Source organism: Solea senegalensis, linkage group LG14 (assembly GCF_019176455.1).
Source record: "Solea senegalensis isolate Sse05_10M linkage group LG14, IFAPA_SoseM_1, whole genome shotgun sequence".
In the NCBI taxonomy this organism is placed as follows: domain Eukaryota; kingdom Metazoa; phylum Chordata; class Actinopteri; order Pleuronectiformes; family Soleidae; genus Solea; species Solea senegalensis.
The window spans coordinates 2,194,469-2,221,217 of record NC_058034.1 but is presented as its reverse complement, the minus strand read 5'-3'; the positions used below and the strand labels follow the sequence as shown (position 1 = coordinate 2,221,217).

General features: G+C 41.5%; 2 protein-coding genes across 5 annotated transcripts in view; both read right to left on the bottom strand.

Annotated features, from left to right (window-relative positions):
• crocc2 (ciliary rootlet coiled-coil, rootletin family member 2) overlaps positions 1-19,901 on the bottom strand; it is a 43,754-nt gene extending 23,853 nt beyond the window's left edge. For both annotated transcript variants that reach the window (XM_044044432.1, XM_044044433.1), the window contains exons 1-9: positions 19,513-19,901; positions 17,847-18,000; positions 17,622-17,722; positions 5,942-6,094; positions 5,771-5,854; positions 5,034-5,137; positions 2,108-2,252; positions 1,533-1,639; positions 753-959 (exon numbers count right to left, since the gene is read on the bottom strand). In XM_044044432.1, coding sequence (XP_043900367.1) covers positions 753-959; positions 1,533-1,639; positions 2,108-2,252; positions 5,034-5,137; positions 5,771-5,854; positions 5,942-6,094; positions 17,622-17,722; positions 17,847-18,000; positions 19,513-19,569 — 1,112 coding nt within the window. In that variant the 5' untranslated portion in view covers positions 19,570-19,901. The remainder of the gene's footprint in view (positions 1-752; positions 960-1,532; positions 1,640-2,107; positions 2,253-5,033; positions 5,138-5,770; positions 5,855-5,941; positions 6,095-17,621; positions 17,723-17,846; positions 18,001-19,512) is intronic.
• A 103-nt stretch (positions 19,902-20,004) lies between these two features.
• On the bottom strand, positions 20,005-26,333 carry klhl30 (kelch-like family member 30). 3 transcript variants are annotated; one of them, XM_044044430.1, is made up of 9 exons: positions 26,163-26,332; positions 25,443-25,514; positions 24,672-25,327; positions 24,106-24,298; positions 23,577-23,663; positions 22,717-22,872; positions 22,367-22,555; positions 21,421-21,566; positions 20,005-21,339 (listed from the first exon to the last, which is right to left on the bottom strand). In XM_044044430.1, the coding sequence occupies exons 3-9, from the start codon at positions 25,263-25,265 to the stop codon at positions 21,091-21,093; spliced, it is 1,614 nt and encodes a 537-aa protein (XP_043900365.1). In that variant the 5' UTR covers positions 25,266-25,327; positions 25,443-25,514; positions 26,163-26,332; the 3' UTR covers positions 20,005-21,090. The 3 variants fall into 3 exon arrangements, with proteins under 3 accessions (XP_043900365.1, XP_043900364.1, XP_043900366.1); XM_044044429.1 differs by having other exon boundaries at positions 24,672-25,514; positions 26,163-26,333; XM_044044431.1 differs by lacking the exon at positions 25,443-25,514.
• Between the last annotated feature and the right edge of the window lie 416 nt (positions 26,334-26,749).

The window sequence follows — 26,749 nt, the reverse complement described above, 5'->3', positions numbered from 1 at the left end:
GTCCTATATTTGACCTGGTGCTAAGAAATTTTATTAAAGTCTATGAGGCTTTTTTTTCCCCGGACACTTCTGATCAACTAGACGTCACGTATCATAGTGTCAATATAAGTTTGTCTACGGTCAGATTTTGCAATATAGTAACTATTACATTAACTAGTAGTATTGTTCAGCTATAGTGGTAACTGTTAAACGTCATTGGGTTCATAGTTATACAAGATTTCTTTGTAATCATGTATATACTGAGCTCTGGTTTCATTAGAGCACTGAATTTTGTTTAATACTAATCTTGTGTATCAAAGATGTATGTTTCCTCAGGTCCATGAAGGTCCAGTGTGTAACATTTTGGAGGGTTTATTGACAGAAATGTAATATACTCACATAAGCACGTGTGTACAAGTGTATGACCATGTTAAAATAAATGTTGTTTGATTTTTGTAGCTTTAGAAAAAGCCTTTTTCATGTACTTCAAGCTCTGTGCTTCATGTCGGCCACAGCTTACTCCAGCAGCCCGATCAGACAAAGCAGTCAGAGCATGAATTTCATGTTCTGACGCAGAACAAAGAAGAATGACGTCGCTCCTTGTATGCAAAGGCCGCCGTAGTTCCCTGACACACAAAGACGCACTTCTCCATGTCTTATTTAAAGTATACCGGACCTCTAAAGTAACTTTGGCTTGAAGCAATGATCATGGGTGTTTTCAGACACAAAGAGAGCAGGTCATGTGACAACCAGGCCCACACAGATGACGTTACCTGGAGTTAAGACTGACTTTCTCCACATCCCATCGACCCTGAAGCTGCATGGCCTCTTTCAGCTTGTCCTTCAGCTGCCTCTCCAGCACTGACATTTCCACACCACTAGAGGAGCTCTCCTGTGTTACTCTGGCCTCGAAGCTCATGCAGGCGACATGCAGCTGCCGGCTGACAGCAACACACTCCCCTCGCATGTCAGACAGAGTCCTGTTGAAAAGACATCAAGCTTTACAGAACGTGTCGTGACACAGGAAAAGTTCGAAAGTGTAAGAAACATGACGTGCCGCTTTTCGGTCATACAGTTGTGAGCCATTAGTCTTATTAAAAAAAAAACAGTCTGTTTGTATTTGGAAAGGATCAATATCTTTAGCGATTAAGCTGTGGGATCAAGCCTCACTTTGAAGTGTCTTCAGTTTAAGTTACAGCACAGCTTTTGACATAATCACAGCTGTCTATAAGCCGAGCAATCATTATTAAAGCAAATTACTCTTCACTGCTGCTCACAGGGGTTCAGCGTGATAGAGGCCATGTCCTACAGGGCTGAAGCTTTCCCCTGATGGATGATTTCAACAGTGCAGAGAAACACCTAAAACCATCTCTCCCCCCCAGTGATGAAACAATGAGCGGGGGACTCGAGACCCCGTTGACCTTCTCCACTTTGATCCTTGGCTAAGAAAAATGCACTGTGGTTGCAGCCATGAGCGTGACATACAAAAGAATGAGGGGGCGCTTGTGAAATCCTGGGTAGCTGGGGGGATTCTGGCAGCATGCCACGCTCACCTGTCAGTGAAAGTCCTTAGCTGGGTGAAAGTGCTCTGCAGGGAGGAGGCCTGGCGCCACAGTGCTCTGACACGGGCCTGTTCACGACTCGACCGGGAGGCACATGTCTGCAGAGAGAAGCAGACAACAAGGGAGAACCAGAGACTGGAGGCTGGGTGGTAAAGGGCTGCATTCAGCAAATGATGGCACCTCTCACTTTATTGTGATACCAAACAGATGCAATACTCCAACTCCAGGATTCATACTGGCACACATACAAATAATTGGATTTCCCTGAATCGACACATGTAGCCCATTTACAGCACGAACACCAGATTGTTTACACAAAATTTTCCTCCCCCTCAGCAGTTGGAATGTTTTCACAGGAAACAACAACTCAGAAATCATAGCGATGAAATGAACAGGGAATGAGAGTGAATTGACAAAACTGGCTATGAATGGAATTCCTACCCCATGTGAACTCGACTGAAGTTTAATTGCACAATCGCAGTGCAAAAAGGGATAAAGTTGAGCTTCCCCTGTTGCTTCTCGGACACAAGCACCTTCATTTTGTGTTGTTTTTATTTTTTCCTCACCTCCTGCTCTCTCCGCAGTCGTGTATCGCACAACTCGACATCCTCGCGGGCCTTCCACAGGCTCTCCGTTATCCCCTGGTTGACAGTGCCTGCCTGCTCCAGCTGTTCCCGCAGCAGAGAGTTCACTTGGCTGAGGCTGGCACACCTGGAAGTAACGAGCCTTATGACACCAAGAAAACATTTGGCATTTCTTCCCCGTGATGAAAACCTCCCCACAACCCTACAACAGCAACCTAGAGTTCATCTCTCTTACATGTGAACCAAATTTACAGGGGGAACACGTGTGACAGTTTTATAAAGTCTGTGTCAAGTTAGATTTAATTTCGACCAGATCTACCAGTAGAGTCATTTACATCATTCTCACACATGCTGTTACAGTAAAGCATGCCACATTTCGAAGTTCGCTAATAGGTCTGAGATTGAGCCAAAACCATGTTTGCATGTATGCTCTGATATCCAGTTGAAAGGGAAGTGTGACGCAAGTAAAAGAGGGATTCAATATTTCCAATAATAAGCAGAAACATATCACGGATGGTCTTAACGCTACACTTACATGTGTATAAGCTGCAGTGACAAATAAGGTTAGACAGCTAAAATGATCAGATCCTGGCAAAGGTTCGACCATGGGCATTTCAAATAAAGTTTCATGACTGCATAAATCATAGAGCATTAAAACCTGGCCACAGCTGCGGAGGTAGCCGTATAGTTAATGTGAGGCTTCATTAAAGTGCTTTGGAGAGGAGAGCCAGCGCAGCCCCAATCATTTTTTCTGACAAATTGGACGCTGACACTATTTGCCAAGGGCAGGTTCTGCCTTCACTCCGTAGCAGAGGCAGGAAACTAAAGAACTGCTGGCAATATCTCCGGTCCACAAAAATATTTTCAAAAATAGTTCAGCTTGATTTCTTCTCTTCTCAAAAATAAACAAAACAAGTACTTCCTCAAGTTATAGTTTACATCTGTATCTGTCCAAACTCATTTTGTATATAGAAGAGGTCAAATATGGCCTGGATTTCCTGCATTGTGCTCCTGGTTTGTCTAAGCATGCAGCTTGGCCAATCCAGGGATCATCTCAAGAGTGGAGTCACAGTAGTCAGATTAATGACTACTCCTTTAAAAAGTAACTAAGTTAGATTACAAGTTACTTAGTTTCATTCAGCAGCTGCTGACACACCTGCATTAGCAGCTCGACTTGCTCTTTTAATGTGGCTGTGACTCTAAATGCTTTTTTAAATTCAAAGGTGGATAAGACTTTGTCGCCAACACAGAGTGTACAACCAACCTTCATGTTGCCATGTTTTGCTGACACATGCTCAAAATAATGGCTGTATTTCCAGCTGGAGAACGCAGTTTCCCTCCATTGTTTCCGTTTGCGTCTCGACACGTGAGTTGACCTCCTCACGTGGAAACGCGATTTGTCGCGCGTAGCCTACGTCATCCCGAGACTCAAGAAGAAAGCAAATGGGTTTTTTTTACTAAGGGAAATGACAAAAATAGCAACGCACAGTGACTTGGAAAAGTAACTTTAATCTGATTACTGGTTTGGAAATAGTAACGCGTTAGACTACTCGTTATTAAGTAGCGTGTTAGTGGCATCAGTGCCAAGTCTAACCATTTGTTGCAATGAATGGTTTAAAGTGAATGCAGAACAAATGCAGAGATTCTGCTCTTCACGAGAAGTAAATAGTGGCTTAGAACGCGTGAACAAATTACAAATGTGGAGAAAAGAATGAAAAACTTTTCTCTCTTCAGTCTTCTGTTCAGGACGACATAGGAGCCATAGTCAGGATAAAATCCCTCAGTGGTTAACCCGGAGCTACTGCAACTGCAACTCATACACTGCTGCCTTTGGTTTGCCTACAAGCTCAGATGTCTGTCTCACAAATGTGTCTCCCTCTATGCAAAAACACACAGAAAAGGTCTGATGCAGAAATGAAGGACAGAAAGAAAGACGAGCAGACTCCTGCTGTGAGGCAGCAGGTACCACAGCAGGTACCACAGAGACGAGACCGAGAGCAGGGCTGTAGCTAAACTGTCAGTGCACTGCAACAACAACGTGTCTGTACATGTTTGTGCTCAGGTATCAAAATAAGTGTCTCGATACCTGAGCATTTCCTCTAATATTGTGTACAAACACTGACCAGCAGTGCCTTGTCAGGACCAGTGGTCCTCATTGAGGCCAAAACCTGGTCCTAGTGAGGCAGAACCTAACCTAACTGGTTAAGTTTAGGGCCAACATTTGAATTGTGGTTAGGTTACAGTTAGGTTTAGACATTAAGCGGTTATGGGTAAAGCTGTCCAAAAGAATGGAAGTCACAGTTCAGTATTTAAAAGGATAGATGTGTGAACGTGCGTGTGTGTGTTTGTATATGTGTGTGTGTGTGTTCTGCTCCTCCATTGGGCATGACCCCAGCATTTCAGAGCAAAAAATGTTGAATTTTACATTATTTGAAATCAAATTTTTAAACACCGGCGACTTTTTTAATCATTTAAATTTGACAAGGAGGTTAGTGACACATTTTCCTCTGGAAATACAAAGTCAGAAGAGATGTTTTATCACTTTACATGCACTTTAATTGTAACGAAAGTTTTCCTGACGGAAATTCAATTATGGGTAAAAACAAGTTTGATGAGGTCACGGTGACCTTTGCTCCACAAAATATAATCTGTTTATCCTCAAGTCCAAGAAGACATTTCTGAAAAATGTAATGACACTCCCCTGAGGTGTTCTTCATAATATATCACACTCACATGGAACGCACAGAGAGATGGAAGATATCATGGATCTACACACAGTCAATCTGAAAACGTTGCCTGTACTGAGACACTGTCAAACACTGGATTCCCTGTAAACATGTATCATTTTTAAATACATAAACTCCACAAGTGACCGGACTATGTGCTGTGAACGATGCCCGTCACTGACCTCTTCTGCTCCTCCTCTAGCTGAGCAGATATGTTCTGGACAGCCATGGTGAGATCCTGCTCTGTCCGCTGATGACGCTGGACCGTGTCCAGGTGAGCCTGCAGCTGAACAAACACACACACACACACACACACACACACACCAACACTACTTTGTGCATCCTGACACACTTCAGTACGTGGTAGCAGTGGTCCGTTAGCAGTTACCTTTTAAAGCAACATAACTCAGTGAAAACCTGCAAAACCAAAGTCTCTCTGGGGGCAACGCAGCCAAGAGTAATATTTGGATGAATTAATTATATTGAAATAAAATCTCAAATCTTACTGCATGAACATGAATCTCTGTGTTTTACTTTCCAGTTTTGCATGATTGCTTTCATGGATGTTAAATTTATGACAGTGAAAACAATTTGACTTGAACTAATGAGCATAAAGGAAGTAACTGTACTGCAAAAAAGTATATGTGTATGTATATACTATGTGCAACTATGCAGGATTTTTTTTACCCAAATGTAACCTCCTACAGTCTGTTAGCTGAAAACTATGTTTTACAGTGGTGTGATAAAAAAATATACTATGAAACTGTAGGGGGAGCTGAGTAGAGAAAAGTGTAAAGAACATCACGTATACATCCATCCATCCATTGGTTTTAACCTCACCGTTGTGAAGAATGGATTTAAGAGTGATTATGAGGATAAAGTGATTTTAAAGCTGGAAGATGCTACAGTGTCCACCTACCATCAATCTCATCTTCTCTGACTCTGAAGTCTTCTCCAGTACTTGTTCTTCTAGTTCTCCACACCGCGTCTTGTATTGAAGAACCTGGTATTAAACCAGAAAAGATGAACAGTTAATGCACATACACTTTTGACATTTTCAATCAGAATTGTGAACTTGGTCTTTAGTCACCTTGGTCTGCAGCTTCTGGACAAGTTGGGCTTGTCTCTGCTGGGCCTCCTGGTAGACCTGCAGTCTTTGGCTGTAAGCTCTCTCCTTGTTCTGTAGTGATATGCTCTCCTGGTCCGAGTCCACTGTCGACTGCAGCATCAGCATCTGATCAAGCTGGATGGAACAAAAAATGAGCCTTAGAATGCTGGAGAGGGTGAAGATATGTTGCACATTGAGAGAGATGGCACACATGTAATCTGAGCCAGAGGTTATGTACTTTTTATACTCTAATCTGATCATAATCACCGACGATTGAATCATGGATGTTTCCTCAAGGTCTGCAAAGTGAAAATGACCACATTTGTGCAAGGAGTTTGTGGTCTCAATCATCAGTTTCATCTCCAGTACAGCATGATGATCATTTTGTAAATAATACTAGAGTCAACTAGATCATAAATCAGGGTGTGGCTATTCTTTCCTAGCTTCATCCTCTCATCCTCAGGAAACAATGATGCTACAAACCAATGTCTGATGTAACAGTGGGTTAGTTAGTTGAAGGTCCTTAGTCTTCTAGTCTACTAAAGTTTAAAGTTAACTTTGTCTTGTTTTTGTTTTAAAGTGACAGTGTATCAGGGAAATGTTGAATGGCCTCAGGGGTGTTTCAAGAGCTTTTTTGGACCAAAGTGGCACTGGACCTAGTCTGTAGGTTTCTGAACATGGTGTCACTGCAGTCTCCTGTACATAGCAGTTTTCACAAAAGGAAGTCACGAAGAGGGAGTTTACAACGGAATAATAGCGGAGAAAGCTACATTAAGAGATGCTCCATCCACGTATGAATACATAGACAAATCCTGCACTTTCAACATTTCACGGACGCTTTGTTTTCTTCAGTTAGATATCAGACAAACCATATGATTGTCTTTCAATATATTGATTATCACAGAATCGTTTGTATCGTGATATTATTGGTGTCGTGGACCATGTATCACGTATCTATTATTGTATACCCTGAGGTACCCTGTGATTCCCACCCCTCGTACAAACACTTCATGATAAAGAAAAAAAGAAGATCAGCTAATTACTACAGTCACACGATTCAGTGCTTCAAATACAGAAGAGAATAACTATTTACATTCTCCCAAAAATAATACGAGCCTAAGATTGGATTGACAAGACACATTTGGAAAGAAAACATTGCCAATTTAGTACGAGGAGTGAACAAACAGTAGCTGTCTGATAACGAGGCATAAGTGTAACATTAATCCTCGCCATGTCCAAGTACAGCAAGTTTGCATATTAGTCTTAATGCATGTGTGACAGTGTGAGCAATGTCGCTGCCAAATGCATCTCAAAACAAACATATACATAAATCTACTGGCCTTTCTCATTGTGAAATCTCATGTCCTTTCCCGTATCTGAAATCCAAATGTCCTGTAACCTCTCAACCTCACACAACCTAAACTCCCTCTGCACCACCCACTCTCTATCCTGGTGCCAGACACCCTGTCCTCACTAATACAAACCACATGGCCCTGGAGCACTACAGCGCACTGCGTGCCTCCAGCTGCCCTTGCCGATTTCTCATTTAAAAAGAGAGGAAGAGAGACCCCTCCCCTACAACACACTCCAAACCACCATCCAAGCACTTCAAATCAACCCTGCGACCCACTCCCTTCCTCCTCTCCTCTGTACCTCATCTCTTCTCTGGGTGCTTAATCTCTCCAGCAGGCTCCCAGAGAGCCAAGACAATAGTCTCACTGTTCAACACTGCACTACGCCACTTTGCCACCATTATTAACACATTTCCAAATGCCCTTTTCAGAATTTTATTCTACAAACTGCACTAACAGCCATCGTGCACTTGGCTCTGTGCTCGTGGTGTTTTTCCTCTGAGGACGTCGAGAATACAAAAGCTTCTTTTACTGCCTGTTGTTGAGGTGACAGCTTAAGAGACTGAGAAGGGAGGAACAGCATGGGCGGAGAGTTTGAAGCCACAGCAGCTGTGTTTAAAGGGAATCCTGAAAACAGCTGTGTGCGGAGCATTAGTGATTATGCATCTTTTCAAATATTTTGGCACAACTACGCCAATAACACTGACTTACTAACAAGCGTGCACTTTATAAATACACCTTGAATACATGGCCATTGCGAACAAGATTTAGTACAGTAAATGAATACAATACACATGCAGAGGAGAGTTGCAGTGGGGTCTAATGTTGTTACAGCTTTGGGGGGAAATGGACCACAGTACAACTGAGACCCCATTGCACTACACAAATGTAATACAAGGAGATTTATTAACAATAAATCAAAGTCCATCGTACCAGAAGACGCTTATACATGTGAAATGCACAATTAGTTACACATATTTGTCATCCTGGAGGAAGCACCAAGGCCAAAGTCTTCCATGTCAGTACGGCAAAAGCTTTTATCATGAAGAGGTGAAAATAGTGCTTTGATTAGATATTCATTTGATCTGTGCTTTAAACACAGTGATGTCATTTCCCTTGACACTGATCTCGCAGTTATAAAGAATGACATAAGATCCGAGATATCTTCAAAGGTAACCTGTGGGGTTTTGGGCCACTAGTTGAACCTAAAGACCCACCTAAGGTCCCAGCTCGACTTGCCTCGCCTCGCTTCAACACGGTTTAGGTCGCGTTTCCATTACAACACACTGTACTGTAGTATCTCCTCAGCGTGGGCGGAGTCATCACAACACAGCTGTATTAAACCGCCGCGACTTCATTGTACACGCGACACACACAGATGACTGTCTAGTTACTTGTAAAGCATTTATTTTCAGTCTAACGTAATCGTTAGAATCAGTTAATTCAAAATATTTGTTCAGTACTTCCTCCATGACTGGAGCACAGACTCTGGGCTGAAAATACAGCGGCAGGGTTTGCAATGCCGCTCGGCAATTCACCAGACTCCTCTCTTAAATATTGAAATTACCCTGGTAATTGTTGGAGATTAGTACAAGAGGAAACGAGTAGTGCAAGTGGAAACACGCCAACAGTCACAAGGGTAAATTTGTAGATTTGATTGTACGCTGCAGATGCAAAACAATGCAATATCCCCCCCAGCTAACTGGATACACAGTGCTGCTGCTGCTGCTGGATTAATTGTGGTTAAGTGTGGTCACCAAAACCCAAGCTTGATATGGCACCAGTTCCATGATCAGGATCTACCAGACCAAATCACTGCAACGCCTCAACACCACAGCGGTGAGGCGATGAAGGTGAACTGTGACTGGTGGCCAGCAGGTTTTGTCTGATCAGAATCCAGTTCACTGCAACTGTCCTTTCATGCTTTCAGGCACAGCCCACATGGCTGTGTAGTGGCTAGCACTGGCTAGCACCAGTTCAAATCTGGACCGGTTTGACTGAGGGTGGAGTTTGCATGGTCCCCCTGTGCGTACATGGGTTCTCTCCATGTCTCCAGTTTCCTCCCCACAGTCCAAAAACATGCAGATTAGTTTAATTGATTTTCACCTTCTGACATCTGGGATTACATTACTGGGATTAGCACCAGTTCTTCAACCCATTTGGAAAGCACTTTAAAACAGTGGACCAAAGTGCTGTACAGAAAAATAAATAACATGCAGAACAAATAAAAGAATACATATAAAAAAACTAATAAAATAAATGAAAAGACATAAAACATGGGTAAATGTAACAGCCAAACAATAAAACAACAATGAAATAAATAAAAACAAATTAAAACAACTTCAACACTTAAATAATATCAAAGGCCAATAATGGTGGAAATGTCCTTGTATTTTCTGGTTCGCGAGTTAAAAGACGCAGATGGTTTTGCACCATCTGACGACGGGTGAGAGAGGACTCACTAACTCCCACATAAAGTGCATCACGGTAATCAGGCCGAGAGGTGACAAAGGCTTGGATTACTGTTTCAAAATGCTGCCTCGAGAGCACAGACAAGCATAATCTGACTGTCGAACTTAAGCTCTGAGTCCACTTACTAAGTGTGAGCTTTTATTTGTTCTGCATGTTATTTTATTTTTACTAAGCCGAGTTAAAACGACTACGAGAACCAACAGCTTCGGCAGAGGTGTAGCCATGTCTCTTCAGCAATGATGCAGCAGGTTGACAATAATGTAAACAATGCAGGATTTAAATCATTTAAAAACCTGCTTTCAAAGTAAATACAGCACATCCAGCATGTCTCTAAGGCCTGAAGGACTTGGTCAAAAACACCGACTTTAGCCACTTTTCCACCGAGTGGAACGGTTGGATTTCAGTCACTCCAGTAGACGTTGCCTTTGCTTCCTTGATGTGCACTCTATGACCATGTGTTCCTTCCTATAGAAACTCCTAAAGGTTCCCACTTTGCCCTGATGAGGAGAGTTGTTTGTGCTTTTTCATACATACTGTAGCTCCAGTGTGTGGGCTTCTCGCCAGTGCCTCGCCCCTGCTCCTCACACTACAGAGAGGACGCTTTTTTTATGTTTTCTCCCCAGTCAGCTGTAAAGCAAGAGGCCGGGGGCTGCTCTGGATTAGCCATGCTCCGTGCAGGAAGCTCCCAAGAGGACGCCATAACGGTCTGCTGTGGAGACCCCCACCTTCACTAAACTCTGCATTATACCATCTACTCCCTTGCCTTGACTTGCATCATTAAATATCATTGCCCTCAACTCAAAGTAAGCTTGAACTCATTGTTATTCACAACACACCCATCCAGTGAGGGTAAGGGGGAAAACGTATAATCCCAGTCCTCCATCAGGACCAAACTCAGGGACTTACAGGCCTTACTGGGGGCCCAGAAGTGTGCTCACTGAACACCATTGCTATTTATGATCTGCAGAGTGCAATCATTCTTGTGAAGCTCTAGCTGCCTTGTAAAGCAAGCTGAGCCCAATTCCAATGTAACCTGACGTTTTGAGGAAATCTATAGCCATTTTGCAATAGTGCTCAAGATGCAATTGTACAAAAAACAGCCTCTTTGTCATGGTATGTTTTATGCCTCCATAAGGTTCCTTATATTTATGGGTTTTTTTCAATCCCAAGTATCTGTTCCTTGAGCTCTGCTCGTGTTTCCAAAGTAAAAAAGAAAAACTGCTCAGCCTCTTTCAATGTGCTTTGAATTAGCTTTTTATATTTCTTGATATTTATGATTTGTGCCACTCCTTGCATTGTCTCTTTTGATAAATATTTCAAACAACATCAAGGGATAATCTTGCTTTGATTTATCTGCCAACAAGCAACAAGAGAATGGTTTTCGTGGCCCTTGAGAAGGATTTGGTGTTTGGCCAAAAGTTGCTGCTTTGCGCATGTGCTAGATTAAAATCCAATCCATTACAGTTACCGAGTTATGATTACAATATTCTCTCAGTGACCCAGTGTCACAACCTTTGGAGATCTCATAACACCAGTTTATCTGGTCTTTCAGAGTTTTGTTTTCTTTTTTGGTAAAGAAAGAAAATAATTCCCTCAAGTAACTGTATTATATTCAATTTTGTTTATATTCCTAGGCATATCAAGCAAAAAGAAAAAATCTTAATCATCCATCCTTTGTCTCTATCTCCCCGACTCAGCCATGGCAACATCTGGCCATGAGTGCACAGTCCAGTCAGCATGTGAAGGGTTACAGCTGCAATCGTTTTCCCTGGCTTGGCCTTGGCCCAGAGGCTTAATAAAGGGAATTAATGGAGTGCACTATCTGTCAGATTCCTAAACACAGCTGGAGCGGATGTCCATCGCCCCCAAGCTGCCCAAAAAACTTACTATCCTACTTCAACAACATACCCCCCGCCCCTTCCCCTCACATTACCCCCTGAGTGCTGCTGACTCTGTGAAAGAGCCACAGCTGATTGTGAAAGCTGTTTATGTATCATCACTGACCATAATTACACAATGTGGGATAACAAACATGGAGAAGGGAAGCGGGGATCGGGGAGCTGCTGTGCATGTGTTGCCATGGAGTGAACCCTTTTGGGTGTGGGGACAGCTGCTGTGATGGCACACAGGGATAAAAGTGATCTGTGTAAATGGAGCCAAACTAATAATACATGCTGTGCACTCACAAGCATGTGTCTGGCCTTGCACCACAAATCCCTCCAGCAAGGACAATGCCATACAAAATCCTACACACATGGGTAGTTCAAGACTTCATGTTTGATTAACCCTTTTTCACATGCGAAAAAGAACTGAAAAGTGTGCTTAATGTTTGACTTTAAAGTCAGGTAACATGAGTCCCCTGAAGGGTTTAATGCAATACTTTGATCAAACAGTCTACAATGGGATGGGCTTGTAAGCATATTTTCTCCGGGGAAAGCAATTGATTTTTACAATTTCATGATAGTCAGACTTTGTTGGCAGCGTTCCATGTAAACTGCAGCCTAAATGAATGGGTTCGTGCCAGGAGGAAAAACAAACTTGGAATCATTGGTGGGAGGCAGTGTAAGAGGGGACAGTAATACAATCCCTAAAAACAAGACTTCTTTTTTTTTTAAAAAAAAGGTCCAACAGTGTTTAACAAGGCCCTAATGCAAAGACCCAGGGGTTTCAATATTTCAGAATGCACTGGAAAATAGCAGTTGGTGTCAGAAATCATTCAGCGAGAGTTTATCTTTATCCAACTGACTGCCACGCTGCAGTATTATGCAGGCACTCGCTCAGTGTTCAGGCAGTGGGGTATAGATGTCTACGTCTGAGAAAATGCACACTGGCGAGGCTCCAAGAGCAACACGGAGGGTTCAGAATTCAAACCAACACATTCTCCAACCTCCTGAGGCCGTCCTGCTCACAAACTGGGTCAAGGTTTATCCAGGTTCAGGTGCAATTCTGTAGGGTCACCAGAGATGACACTGAGTGACTTAACAGAGGCACAGAGGAGGACTTTTAGTGCCCAGGTGTGACTTCACCAGTACTGAATTATTAATGTTCTTCTATAAGTTACAAAGACACTGGGAAAATGAGGACAAATTGGAAACATTTAGGATATTCACATCCTGTGGAATGACTTGATGTGACATTGTGACATGATGAGCATTGGATGTATTTCAGAAAGCAAAACAATGATGTGAAGGGACAAATACCAGCATACAACATGTGCCTAATGGAATACTTGACATTTTGGGAATTATACACTTTGCTCTGGGTCTGTACAGAAACTATGAAGCTACCAGTCATACCATTATAACCACTCTATATTTGCTTTACACTACATTTTTACCATTCACCCATTCACTCACACATTCATAGAGTGCATATGCTATCACACATTTATTATACCCATAAATGTGCTTCACACACTGCTAGCACAGTCATCAGAGGCAACGAGGGGTTAGTTGTCTTGCCCAGGGACGCATTGGCTTATAGAATAGTGATGCTGGGGGTCGAACCCGAAACCTCTGGTAAAGTCAGTCAGTCATCATCTAACCGCTTCATCCTCCACCAGAGGGTCGCGGGGGGTGCTGTGCCAATCTCAGCTACATCGTGCGATAGGCGGGGTACACCCTGGACAGTTCGCCAGTCCATCGCAGGGCCACACACAACTAGAGACAAACAACCATTCACTCTCACACTCACTCCTACGGTCAATTTAGAGTGTCCAATTTACCTAATCCCCACATTGCATGTTTTTGGACTGTGGGAGGAAGCCGGAGTACCCGGAGAGAACCCACGCACACGGGGAGAACATGCAAACTCCATGCAGAAAGGCCCTTGTTCCAACCGGGGCTCGAACCCGGGTCTTCTCGCTGCAAGGCGAGAGTGCTAACCACTACACCACCGTGTGGCCCCTCTGGTAAAGTTTTCTAGAATAAAACTGCAGCAAAAATAAAACTGTAACAATTACTTGATCAAATAATGGATGTGGAATTGCAGCTGTTGAACCACTGGAATAGACAAATGTAACCAAGAATTCTCTTTATGGATGCTACACTGCAGCTGGACGTTTACTCTTTATGTCCTTGAGCAATGAGCTAATTATAAAGACACATTTCAACATTCAACAGCTTCTACCCCAGCGCCATCAGGCAACTGAACTCTTGCACATAGTTGTCTGCCCACACTGACTGACACTGAAAACACTGACTGCACTTTAAAAATTGACTGTGCACTTTAGGAAGCTGTGCAATATTGAATTTTACTGTCTTATTGTTGTTGATTGTGTGTATGTCTTTTTGTTTTTAAACCACATGGAGGTTTGCATTTTAAATTTCGTTTGTACCTTGGTATAAATGACAATAAAAGGATTCAATTCAATTCAATTCAATTCAATTCAATTCAATGACAGTGTGTAAAGTTCAAAGGAAGTGAGCTCACGCTGAAGTCCACTGGGACAAATGTTGACATGAAAATGACCTCACAGACAATAATGCTTCTCAAAAGTTGATTTTCAACTAAATAAACAGTAAATACATGTATCAAGTCCGACAACTTCAAAATCTGTATTAATAAAAACTCCTATTCTTTCATCCATCTATTATACAAATGTAACATCAGATGAAATTTACTTGAAATCATTCATTTCAATGAAGAATAATTTATATACCATTCCTACTATTATAATATGATACTACCAAAAGCCAGCGAGCAATTACACTGAATTACTGCTCAACTGCAGCGAATATGAATTGTCTGGATGCTCTCCCAAAAAAAGCTAAAACATCCTGACACGGGCTTCAAATTATGATTATACACACAAATCAAAATGATCACTGTATATGATTTATGATCCCTCTGGCAGTAAATGCTCAGAGCGAACGTTTAATGTACGTAATGTGTTAGTTTCATCCCAGTGCCATAGTCATACGTCTCTAAAGCATAGCTTGGCACATCACATTTAACATCACATAAAAAGCAAAGCTGGTGTTTTGCGGATCGAGAAAACAATGAGGAGAGGATGAGAGTTTTCACTGGAGCGGACGAGTCACAACACGACGTCTCACGATAATGAACCTCATGACTTGTGAGATGGTGAGAGAGATTCAGCTTAAGGCAAACAGTTATGATTTCTCTTTAAATCACTACGACCAGCCACGGACAGCAACAGCTGCTTTTGTTATTATTATTTACTAAATATGAATTAGCATGCACGTTTCTACAGTTTTCAGTGTATGTGAAATCACAGCACAACAGTCTTCATGTGATCAGGTGAACGAATACACACCTCCAGTCACAACATTGTGATTGGTGCTGAATCAGCTAAATTCATAGGAACTTTAAATCAAGGGAAGATCTGTAGACCTAAAAGCTCACAGTGGAGGATTTTATTTGTTATAGTTAAGTTTTCAGGCACATGAAGTAACAGGGAGGTAAACAGGTCAACTGTGACTTATCTCAATAAGCACTTGATGTCACTCACTGAAGGCACTTTAAAATGCCTTCCTTTCAGGGTGTCAATGTCAATCTTGCATATATTTTAGGTTTAACACATAAATAACGTAGTTTTTTTTTTCTGTATTATTTACATTCTGCGAATTACATGTCAGAAAAAAATAATATATTAAAAAACAGTGTAATGTGAATACAAAATGACATAAAAATCAGGTCAAAGTAGAACAAGAAAATAAATAATGTTATTGATCTTTGTTCAGCAGCAGTTTGGAAGTGATGCAAAATAATGTAAGTGAGCAGGGAAGGAAGTAATCACAACACAATCATATCATGAATATGCTAATTAGTGCACTAGGCCGTTTGGCAAATGTTCCACTGAAAAGTGTTTATGGTGTTTCCACAACAGTTTTTTGAGTTTCACACATTGACCATAAATAGTCCAGTCACTGACTCTCGTCTTGTTCCGTTTAGAAGTTTTCGCACATCTAAAAATATCAACTCAATCACATCCACATCCAAGCTAATTAAGTTATATTTATAGCCTTGGTTTTAAAATAAGCTCCAAAGGTACGCGGGTGTTCATTAGGTTTAAGCTGCAGAATGAGCACAGTGTTATCACAAATGCCTGCTTTGTACACCACTGAAAATGAGCTTTTTCTTCAGCGGTCTCCAGGGGAGGAGGCCAGTGACCTTGACAATTTTCCCCCAAAACGCTGCATAGAGGGGGCAAACATGGGGGGGGGAGGGGGGTAAGAAGGGAGACGGCGGTTCTCGTGAGCACAGGGGGTCAGAGTCCACCTGAACACACCACAAGGCAACCCTTCATGAAACCACCCTCCCTTCTCTTATTTACTCTTATAAACACTCAAGCGTATGCATGCAGATGCACACGCGTGTGTGTGTGTGTGTGTGTGTGTGCATACACAAACTTCTTAAAATCAAGTCTAAAGCTCTGTGGTCCTCACAGACATAGATTTACACACACACACACACACACACATACTTAGTGAGTAATGTGTACTACATAAAGTTCCCTTGCCACTAATTAAAGAAAAATGTATGACAGAAAATCTGTGCTTGTGCCAAGTTCCATAAATTCAATCAGGTTTTCACTGCAGTACATGCACAAGCTGTGTGTGTTTGTTTGTTCAGCTCCAAAAGGCTTTCCCTGCTGGAAAGAGTCGTGCGACACTGATGTTTACTGTAACCATATTCCATTTCAAACGCAGGCAGCTTGGTTTTTTGGTTTTTTTTTTTTCTTCTTGCAGTCAATGCTCTAATGTGGTTGACGTTCCCCATCTCATCTCCAAACATAACAGCACACATTTAACATTATATGATTCAAGAGTGCATTTCAACATCTGACAATATTTGTTCATGCGACCTCACTTAGAGAATGTGGGAAACACTCGATGTTTAAAAATTCAATTTACTGACAATTGTATAATTAGGATTGTCTATGTCGTAGTGCTGTTCAGATTACAAACGAGTAGACAGTGTGTCTTACATGTAGTGTTTGTTGTAGCAGTGATGACTCGCACTTGGACTCAGACTGCATTTAGACTTGATAGTTGAACATTAGGAGTCTTTCAGAGGGAATATTTTGCCTTTATTAGGTGTGAGTGTTCAGTGCTGTGTTTGACACGTCTTTGTTGTTCACACAGGGAGAATGTTTGCGTCGGAGATGCCTCCTTTCATCAAACAGACGCTTTAAAGTCCCACTGGCCCGTGAAAGCATTTACAAAAAGTCCTTTACTCCCTCAGCAATATCCACCCTGAACAAAATCAAACAGCCATCACACCACATATGACTTTATCTGTTTCCTGTTGAACGTGTTGTATTTTATATATCTAAATATCTAACATAATGTTTTGCCTTTGAAAATAATGAAATTCTACTTTTAAATACATTATTATTATATTATATTATTATATATATACAGTACTATACACATTTGTGGCAGGTGGAGATGTTAAAATAGTCGGTGAGCTATTTGTCAGACATTATTGTTAATTTTTTTGTAATCAGGCCATATTAATTTAGGATATAAAATTTTACTTTATTGACGCTGATAAAATGCTGCAACGTTGATATATATATATTAATCCCGTTCTTGTGGTATGGAAAATATTTCTGTATGGTATTCAAAGCATGTTTTGAAACATACGTGTGTGCAATCGAAATAATCTTTACAGTAGAAATATCAAATGGTGTCATTTGTATTCAACTGTAAAACCATTTGTACCAATTGTTGTAATGATTTGTTGTATTTTTCAGTGCTGGCTGTAAATCAAATTGCCTGAAACTATCTTAAATGTTAAAAAACAGCGCACATTTGTTAAAACAAATGCTGAAAAGTTAGTATAACGCACGAGAGCTTGCTGATTCTTACCCTGTCTGTGTGATTGGCCTGTTTGACTTCCATCTGGCTCAGAGACAGCGGCTCCCTCCGGGCCCTTCTCCCCTCCAGATCACTGACCTCAGAGTTCTCACCTGGGATTATGAAGCAGATTATGTACACAGAGGTGTCAGTCTTACCACTTAACTGTAAAATGATAACTGATATCTATGAAAACTGCCTCTACTGGACGTTTGCCTGTGCATTTCAATTCCCTACCAGCTGGCTGCTCCGCCAGGTTGCGGGCGATGATCTGACGGATGCGTGTGGAGACAGGCACAGTCGAGACACCGGACTCCCGTCCATCACCTCCAACTGACAGAGTCTGCTCTCCTGAGCTACCGTCGGACTGAAGCAGAGATTCCTCCAGTTTCTAAAAATCACATTAATCACCATGACACTTCACTTTGTTGAGCAGAAAAGACCAACCTCATTTAAGTTAAGATTATAGAGACTATTATAATATATAAAGTGTAAAACCAGACAAAAGCAATGTACGAGGTCATCAGTATTCATACTTTGGAATACATGGACATACAGTACCTTACACAGGTCAAATGTATTGGAGTTTATAAAGGTTCACTAATATGGAAATTGTATTTACAAAAGAATTATTGCAACTGTTGTTTGAGAGTGTTTAGATTACTGTGTATAGTTTTTTCAGTATTTTTTCAGTAAGTATCGAATTTCACGAGTTACAAACGCTCAGTTATTCATATACAATGCATTACATTATATACATTATCGAGTGTATAAAAGACTTTCCAAAAGAAAAAGCATCTGAATATTTAGGGCATCAGGCATACACTAATTCTCATTATCATCAAAATCCATCCCAAATACAGAATCCTATAATCACTATTAGAGCTGCAACCAACGTCATTTTTCACGATGAATTAATCCGTTCATTAGTTGTTTAGTCCGTAAAACCTTGAAAAATGTGGGCCGGTGTTTCCCAAACCTGGAAATGATGATGTTCTCAAATGTCTATTTTTATTTGTTATATGGAGCAAAGAAACCAGGAGTTCTGTTTAAGAAGCTAAAAAATCAGAAAGCTTTTTTTTCTATTATAAAAAAAACACTCAAACCAATTAAATGACGATTAATTCAGCAATCAATTTCATCGAATAATCATTGTAGCCCTAATCAATATTATTCTGAGTTGGGCTTTTATGTTGAATAAGCCTTTGTTACCTCAAATATTTGGATACTAATCCTTTAGCACTTTTATTGAGGAATGTTAGAATGTATGTTTTTAGTTGTAGTAGAGAATTTTAATGTTTTTGTACAGCATTTTTCACAGCAGACATTCAGGCAGGTAGTCTCGGAAGTACTTAATTCAGTAGTGTTTGAATCTTGGACTACTTATGGAAAATAAGCTTTTTATTCCATGTCAAAGTCGGGCGAAATCGACTTAGTCTTGTCTCCTCTTTTGACAGAGGATTACTCAAAAAGTACACAGTAAAAGTATTCCATATTATTCATACATGTAGTCTAGGACTTAGTTTAGTAGTGTTTGAATCTTGGACTACTAATGTAAAATAAGCTTTTTATTCCAGGGCACAATAGATTTAATCTTGTTTTATGTTCAGGTCACAACAGTCACTCCTAGCTCTTCAGTGTGGTTTCATTACGATTACCGTAAACGTTAGAAGATTCGCGCACTAGAAAATAACGTGAAAGGCGCAGGTGTTTGTTATCACTCAGCCTTTAATGAACTTGATTACACACACCTGTGATTCTCAACGCAACTGACACGAACACACCAACAACAGCAGACATTTGGAATGACCGTGAAAACATGTTAGCAGTAGCATTAGCATTAGCACTAGCTCCACTGCATTAACATGTTATCATGTTAAACACAGGTGTTTACGTCACGTACCTGAATCACAGCCTCCAGTCGAGGTGAGTGAACAGTTTGCTCCCGTCGACAACTCATGGCACCAAAGTCCCAGCTTTAACAATGACAGCTAATGATGCTAATGAAGCTAACGGCTAGTCCCACTTAACTCTTTAGCTCTAGCATTAGCTTTTTTGTAGCTAATAAAACCTGGATTTAGACCAAACGCAGACTTTTGAATATATTATTTAAACTGCATGTTGAGAAAGAAATAAAGATACTGCTCATACCTACACAAAGACAGAAAATCTGTGTAAAAACTAGAGAAACTTCAGCATAGACTGCAGGCAAACGCCAAAGTTCTAAACTAATCCTAGTCTAGGTTGCCATGGTGACCTCTCGTTTCCGGGCCTCTGCCATGGACACAGAATGCTGGCTTGGGTGTTTCTATGGCAACACAGACGCCGTGAGCCCAAGACACTGGATTCCAATGGGTTAATGATAAAGCCACAAGGAAGAGAAAATGAGCAGTGATTTCTATGTATTTCAAAGTTTATTTTAATGGCAGGCAGCACATAAATGTCACTTAATAATAATAATAACAATCATTATCATTATTATAAATACAATTAGAATCTATTAATCGTGCACATTTAAAAATACAAGTTTACGAAGCAAAAACAGGAAACTTACGGGCAAGAGAAAAACAAAGGCCAAGCCACCAAATGTCAAAATCTATAAAAAGCAAAAGAGAATTAAAGATAAGAACATAAAGTCACACAAAACAAGTAAGTGCAATAAAAAGGTAATAAGTCAATAAATAAAACCCAAGGTAAAGACACAACCTTGCGTAACAGCAAGTCTGAAAAAATGGGTTTTAAGAAGTGATTTAAAAAGATTCTGCTCATCTCCTCAAGTAAGTGTTGAATCAGATTATAGATTAGAGCTAATTCACATCTGCATAAAAGTCACCATATGACTTTTACCTCCCAAACACATAGTACACAACAAAGAAAGAAAGAAAGTCACAGATGCATGGTTTGTCTAGAATAAAGATTAATAAAGATTAATGCGTGCACAGCTGAGCAGCTTTTGACAGGCTTAAAAACGGATTTAAAAGTCCTAAAGGTTCCACTTATTTTCTGCAGCAGCTACAGGAAAAAGTGACATGGTGAAATGGTGTAGCACAATTTAGAAGAGAGGACATTAGGAAATAATGGAATTTAACAGCCGCATGCACATAAAATCATAGAGTGGCTGGGGCCAAATCATTTGAAATGCTGAGTGGATAATTCTCCAGTAGTGATGAAATAGCATTTTGTCAAGGATTTTCAAAGTTTTGTCTCCATAGAGACCACCACCACTTATCTGGAACACAAACAGTTTTCGACAATGATTCACGAAGAACATCTAATAGCACAAAGACATACGATACCATCCGAAGTATAAATAAATACCAGCTGAGTGGCCAAGCTGTTCCTAAAATCAAAACAATACCTGAGGATCATGTGACGCACTACTCTAGGACATACCATTTGCATTGTAAAATAAATATAATAGGAACTATGATGACTGTGAACTCTTAGACACTGAGTTCAGTGCTGTCACTACAGGAGCACGTTATGTCGAATCTACAGGGAACAGCTCGGGCCACTGTGACGGGTCTAAGAAGATGGTGCTGACGCCGCTGTAGAACCACAGCCTCGGCAGGACACACTCCATTTCCCAGGTGTTGGGCGCTCTGTTGTAAACCTCCACCTCCACGCCGTAGTCGCCCTCCATTCCTTTCCAGTGACCTCCAGTGACAAACAGCTTCCCATCCAGGGCCACCAGACCGCCGTTCTCGTGCAGCATGTGCAGAAGCTGAACCTGATGGTGGCAGGGACAAATATGGGCAGTGAAAAGGATTTTGGATGTGGTTGTGTCAGTAGTGATTCCTCGTAAACCCACCTTCTGCCACATGTTCGCATCTGGATCATAGCAGTAGACTTTCTTAGTGTTGTCAGCAACCAGATAAATAAAACCATCCACACATACTGAACGTGGAGAGGATAAGTACTTAGGGATGAAGGGGGAACATACGCTGATCCAGTTATCTGTAAAAGAAACATTAAGAATAAGGAAATTACATCCATCTATAATGAATTTTACATGATGTCTGGTCTCAGGAGTTTCATTTAAAACGACGTAATGAACAATAAGTTTGGATGATACCGTCTGACTGCAAATGTGATACACTCCAAATCAAAAGCAGTTCCATACATGGATAGACAACAGATGTTGGAGAGAGGCAGGACTTTTTCAATGAGTATTTTATTTTGAAATGTCAGGAAATTGTTACAAAAACACCAGCAAAGTACGTCTTTGTGGTTGAAATCCTGTAAATAGCAAGAATGAAGTCATTATAAAGGATAAAACAATAGCTTCTCTGGCATTGAAGCAATTTCCAATGAATGTTGGATTGATATTCTTATATGAAAAACTAACCCACGATGGATTTATTTATTTTTATTATTATTTGAAGGTCGAGTGTGTGAGGATTAGTGACATCTAATGGTGAGACTGCAGATTGCAACAAATGGCAAACTCCTTCCCAACCACCTCTAGAAACTACAGCGCTATCCACCTCCAAGAAAGGACTTTAAAACATAAAACACACAGCCTCCATAAAGTAAGGCCCTCGCCTCGTGTACATATAAAAGACTTATTCTAAGACTACAGAAGCATGAAAAAAAAAGATTTTTAAGCAATTATACCCTGATACAAACAAACTTATGGGTAATATGTTCAATATTTTGCCAATAAACCTTCCTAAATGTTACACACTGGCCCCTTTATTATTGTAAAATTGCCAATAAGGCTCTGAAAACACACCTGAAGTTGTTGTGATCCTTACCTATAACAGGGTTGTAGCACTGCATGGTCAAAGCATTGTACTTCACGGCACAAGAGCCAATCACATAGAGCTTCCCGTAACACGCTGTGGCGGTGAAGTTGGTCACATATTTTAAAGCCGGGCACGTCAACACCCACGTGTCGTTGTAAGGGTCATAATGCTCCACCTCCACTTTGTCTGACGTGGTACCTACAGATGAGAAAAGCGAGCAGAAAGACAGATGCATACAAACTGTGATTCAATGGATGTGCAAAAAAACCACTTAATATCAGAGGGAAGCTTCACCGCAGAGGTGAGAGATTTTCAGTGCACGGCAGATTTAAGGCATTTATTTCTATTTATTTTCATACCCCCGATGACGTAAATCTCCCCATTGAGCACTGCCGAGGCGTGGTTAGTCCGGGGCCGGAGCATGGGTGCCACGGTAACCCACCTCCCCTCTCTTGTGATGTACTTCCAGGTCTCTGTGGTTGACCAGGTGTTGGTGTTTGAACCTCTTGAGCCCCCTGACAGAAATAAGAAAGGACAAAAGTGAAGAAAAGAACGTTTCTGTTGTTTTGTTTTCAACTCAACAAAAACCCTCTTGTGTTAAAGAAACACTATGTAAGTTTTTTTCCTCAACTCAGTTGCACTTGCTGCATTCACTTCCTGAATGGTTTGTATTAGCTGTGACTCGACTAGCAGTTGTGAAAGCTCAGTTAAAGCAGAGCTATGCAGGAAGTTGAGTTTGGGGGCTGTCTCCACTCCCCCTGCCGTCTGTTAAAGGAAAACCAGCTTTGCAAGATCAGCGCTGCCGTCAGGATTAGAAGGTGCAAAGTCTCCTATCTCATGAGAAACACAAATTGCTTCACGGCACTACAAATAGAACATCCTAGCCAGGGACCGGCTATATGATCAAGGCAACGAAAACATTATTTTAGACGCTCATCAGGGCAGAACTGGCAAAAACGAAGCGGAGAAATCCGTTGTCGGAAGAAGCAAGGAAGAGGAAAACGACCGTCTGACGGGGGGGGGACACAAATATGAGACTGTGAGACCTCCTGATTCTGAAGACTCTGGCCCTGGTCTTGCAATCTCCCAATCTCCCCGCAACGAGACATTTAACCTCCACACGATGACTCTGAAGCTGTTAAATTAGGGTAAAAATCATGCATAGTTCTGCTTTAAGGTCAAAAATGCTGCTTTGAAGGGCTGCGCACACTTGACCCACCTGTGACATACACATCATTGTTCAAAGACACCATAGAGTAACCCCACTTGTTTGGATTGGGGAAATTTGGCAGCTCATGCCATTGTTCTGCAGAGGAAAAAGAAATGTGAATGAATGTTTGGACATCATTCAGAGGGTTTTTCACAGATCACAGATGTTTACCAAAGACGTACATGTTTCCTTAAGGTCCATTAATGTCAGAGTCCTTGTTAAAATGCAACAGTCAGTAAATTCAACCTGCAACACTGTGGCCAGAGAAGTCGTGCCTCAACTTAAAACCAGATAAAAACACATGATAGACGTGGAGAAGTGGGTCTCTCCTTTTCCAGCTCTGCGCAATAAAGTGCTCATTTCAGGAACTGAGAAGCTGATCCAGTTTTGTCGCTGTTTTTCTGTCAGCACTAAATTTAACAACCTACAAACACCATCTGCCAAACTGTTTTGAGGAATCAGGCGTCTCTCCAAGAAATGTCAGTTGTGAAACAGATTGTGAACATGAGCTAACTTTAAACTTTTTTTTTGTTGTTACTTGTCTTTGGGTCGTAGAAGGCACAGTTCCTGGGCAGCAGCCTTGGGTCTCTGTCCTCGTCTTCATCTGAATCATCCTCTTCGTCGTCGTCATCCAGTGAGCGACCCCCCATGACAAACAGCACCTGTTGCAGGTTTGGCTGTGGGCTCTGAGAGGTGGCTGTGTCCCAGTGCTCTGATGTGAAATCCATTTTCTAGAAAAGTAAAAGCCATGACTGGTTTTGTACTTTGCACATGTTAAAGCTGTAGTGCGTGACTTTTAAATATAAACAAATGTCCGTTAGATTCAAACCCAATAGGTTCACACAATGCTGACACCGTGTTTAGATCTTGTGTTAGATCTCACTCTGCACGCAGGAAGTGATATGGTTTAATATAAAGAACAACAATGTGACTTCTACTGCTCAAAAATACTCGGTCAGTCGGTCAGGATAAATGCCCGCGTGCTGCTGCTGTATACAAACAAACTCCCTCAGTCAGGTCTGATAGTTTCGCTTGACAGAGATGAAGGATGCAGCATGTTTTTGTTCACAAACACATTAAACAGAGCAAAACTGTCTCACTCACCTCTCTGTGAATTTTTTCCACAGCCTCTCTGCAGCTGGGAGACGCCTGGACCAGACTGTCCTTCAGCAGCGTGTCAGCCAGGTAGTCCACGCTGAGTAGAGCGAGGCGGGACAACGTGAGGAGTTCGTGGAGGTGGCAAAGTCGAGCCTCCTTGAGGTGACCGACCCATTTCAGGATGGCCTCCACACGGATGCTCTCTGACTGGATTTGTAGTCCTTCATCGCACAGGCAGGAAACCAACCTGTCTTTTCCTGACAGCAGGAACTCCTCCCCTTGTTGCACAGCATCAAAGTTCTCCAGGAGGAAAGCCCACGCTTTGGCCACCACCTCAGGGCAGCCGTGGATCTCCCCAAACTCCAGGATCCCCAGGCAGTTTGTCGCATCTATCTGGTGCTGGAGGTATCGGCTGCAAACGGTTCTCACTGTCTGGAACTGCAGCTGGCTGGCGGTGCAGATCAAACCCTCCACGTTGCTCTGGTTGATGGTTAGTTTGCCCGTGTAGGCAAAGTCCAGCAAGTGGCTGAGGATGTCCGGATCGACGTCGTGGAGCTCCACGCGCGCGGCGATGCTCTCCACGAAGTCGCCCGAGAACATGCAGTGGAAGTATCTGCTGCACAGAGCCAGCACGCCACGGTGACAGGGGAAGTCCCGACCACCTGCACACAGAGTTACATCCACCAGTTTAGGGTGAGAGCAGAGGGAACGCAGGCCCTCCAGGATGCTTTGAGGATGAGAGGACAGACAGAAGTCCAGGTCATCCACATTACGCACCATGGTTAAGGTCACAATGTGGCTCAGATCAGCAGCGATGGGTCACAAATCAAGTTCAGTTTATCAGTTTATCTGCCAATGGAGAAAAACACGTAAATATGCAGAAGAAATCATTCTAAAATCCTTTAAAATCACTTAGGATCTGATGTTGCACTACTTAAGGCATTTTTTAAGTTAGTCAGTGGTGGAACTCTATATATTTAGGTTTTAATGGTACAATTAAAAACATTAAAAAGTAAAACAGTAGTGAAACACATTACTGTAATAAATTGTAACTAACAATCTTATAAGATGTTATAAACGTAAATAAGTTCTTATTATTGCTTTTAAGACACAACTAGGCTCTGGAAATGTGTTTATATACTTGTCATGACCAGTCATAAGATGTTTATTATTAATAGAACTACATATGTGGTAAATAATATCCTGAATTAACATTTATTTTTCAACATTAGTAACATTATAAGCACTTGCAGGAAAACTGTTTGTCCTCAGTTACCTTTCACAGTTACTTTCCCTTATTAATCAGACAAAATGTAAAACACGTTGCGTAAAAAAGTCCCTCGTCTTCTAAGTATGGCATCACGGAGTTGTTTCAAGGACTGCAAAGTACTTTTGGCTCACGATTAGTGCAATATGCTGTAATGGTAAGGCTCTGTTACACTTCCTGTCATCAAATGCTGTGAAATTAAGTAAAGACCCAACAAAAAAACAACTCACCACAGACGAAGAGAATGGAAATAATGGCTCATCCTTCCTGTAAAGAGCAGTTTGTAGCGGAGCGGCTGGTTGGATCAACATGGAGTGGGCAGCGTGGCGAAAGGCTTTAGCCAAGTCATTGGGAGGGCCTGCCTGCTCGCCTGTCTTCCCCTCGGTTATTTTTAGGACTGACACTGACGCTGAGCTCATGTCAGATTCCAAACAACAGGCACGGGTCCTGCAGCTGCTGTTACAAGGAGATGTTTTGCATTTCCTGAGTCTCCCTGGACATTTGCAATGGAGGTAAATGACATGGGAAGCAATTATAGTGAATACAATGCAGCCATGACGGTCGCAACCAAAAATAAGTAGTGCTAGTCTACCAGAGGGTAGAAGATACAGAATGAAGATGTCTTAAGAAATGAAGGGATACAAATATTAACTAGAGAAAGCAATCAGAGAGTGCAAACCTCTGCCAAGATGTCACACTTTCACCAAAATGTCAATACACTTAACTCCGGATGATCAATAAAATGTCATCGTTCCATTTTTGGGTCATGACCTACATTCCAAGAAGATTTCATAGAAATCCATAGTTAAACTTTTGA

Excerpts from the sequence above, each read along its gene's own strand:
- klhl30 (XM_044044429.1), bottom strand. The coding sequence starts at position 25,445 with ATGGTGCGTAATGTGGATGACCTGGACTTCTGTCTGTCCTCTCATCCT. Across the intron at positions 23,664-24,105 it reads CTTCTACGACCCAAAGACAA|AACAATGGCATGAGCTGCCA; the intron begins GTAACAACAAAA and ends TTTCCTCTGCAG. Across the intron at positions 22,873-23,576 it reads CAATGATGTGTATGTCACAG|GGGGCTCAAGAGGTTCAAAC; the intron begins GTGGGTCAAGTG and ends TATTTCTGTCAG.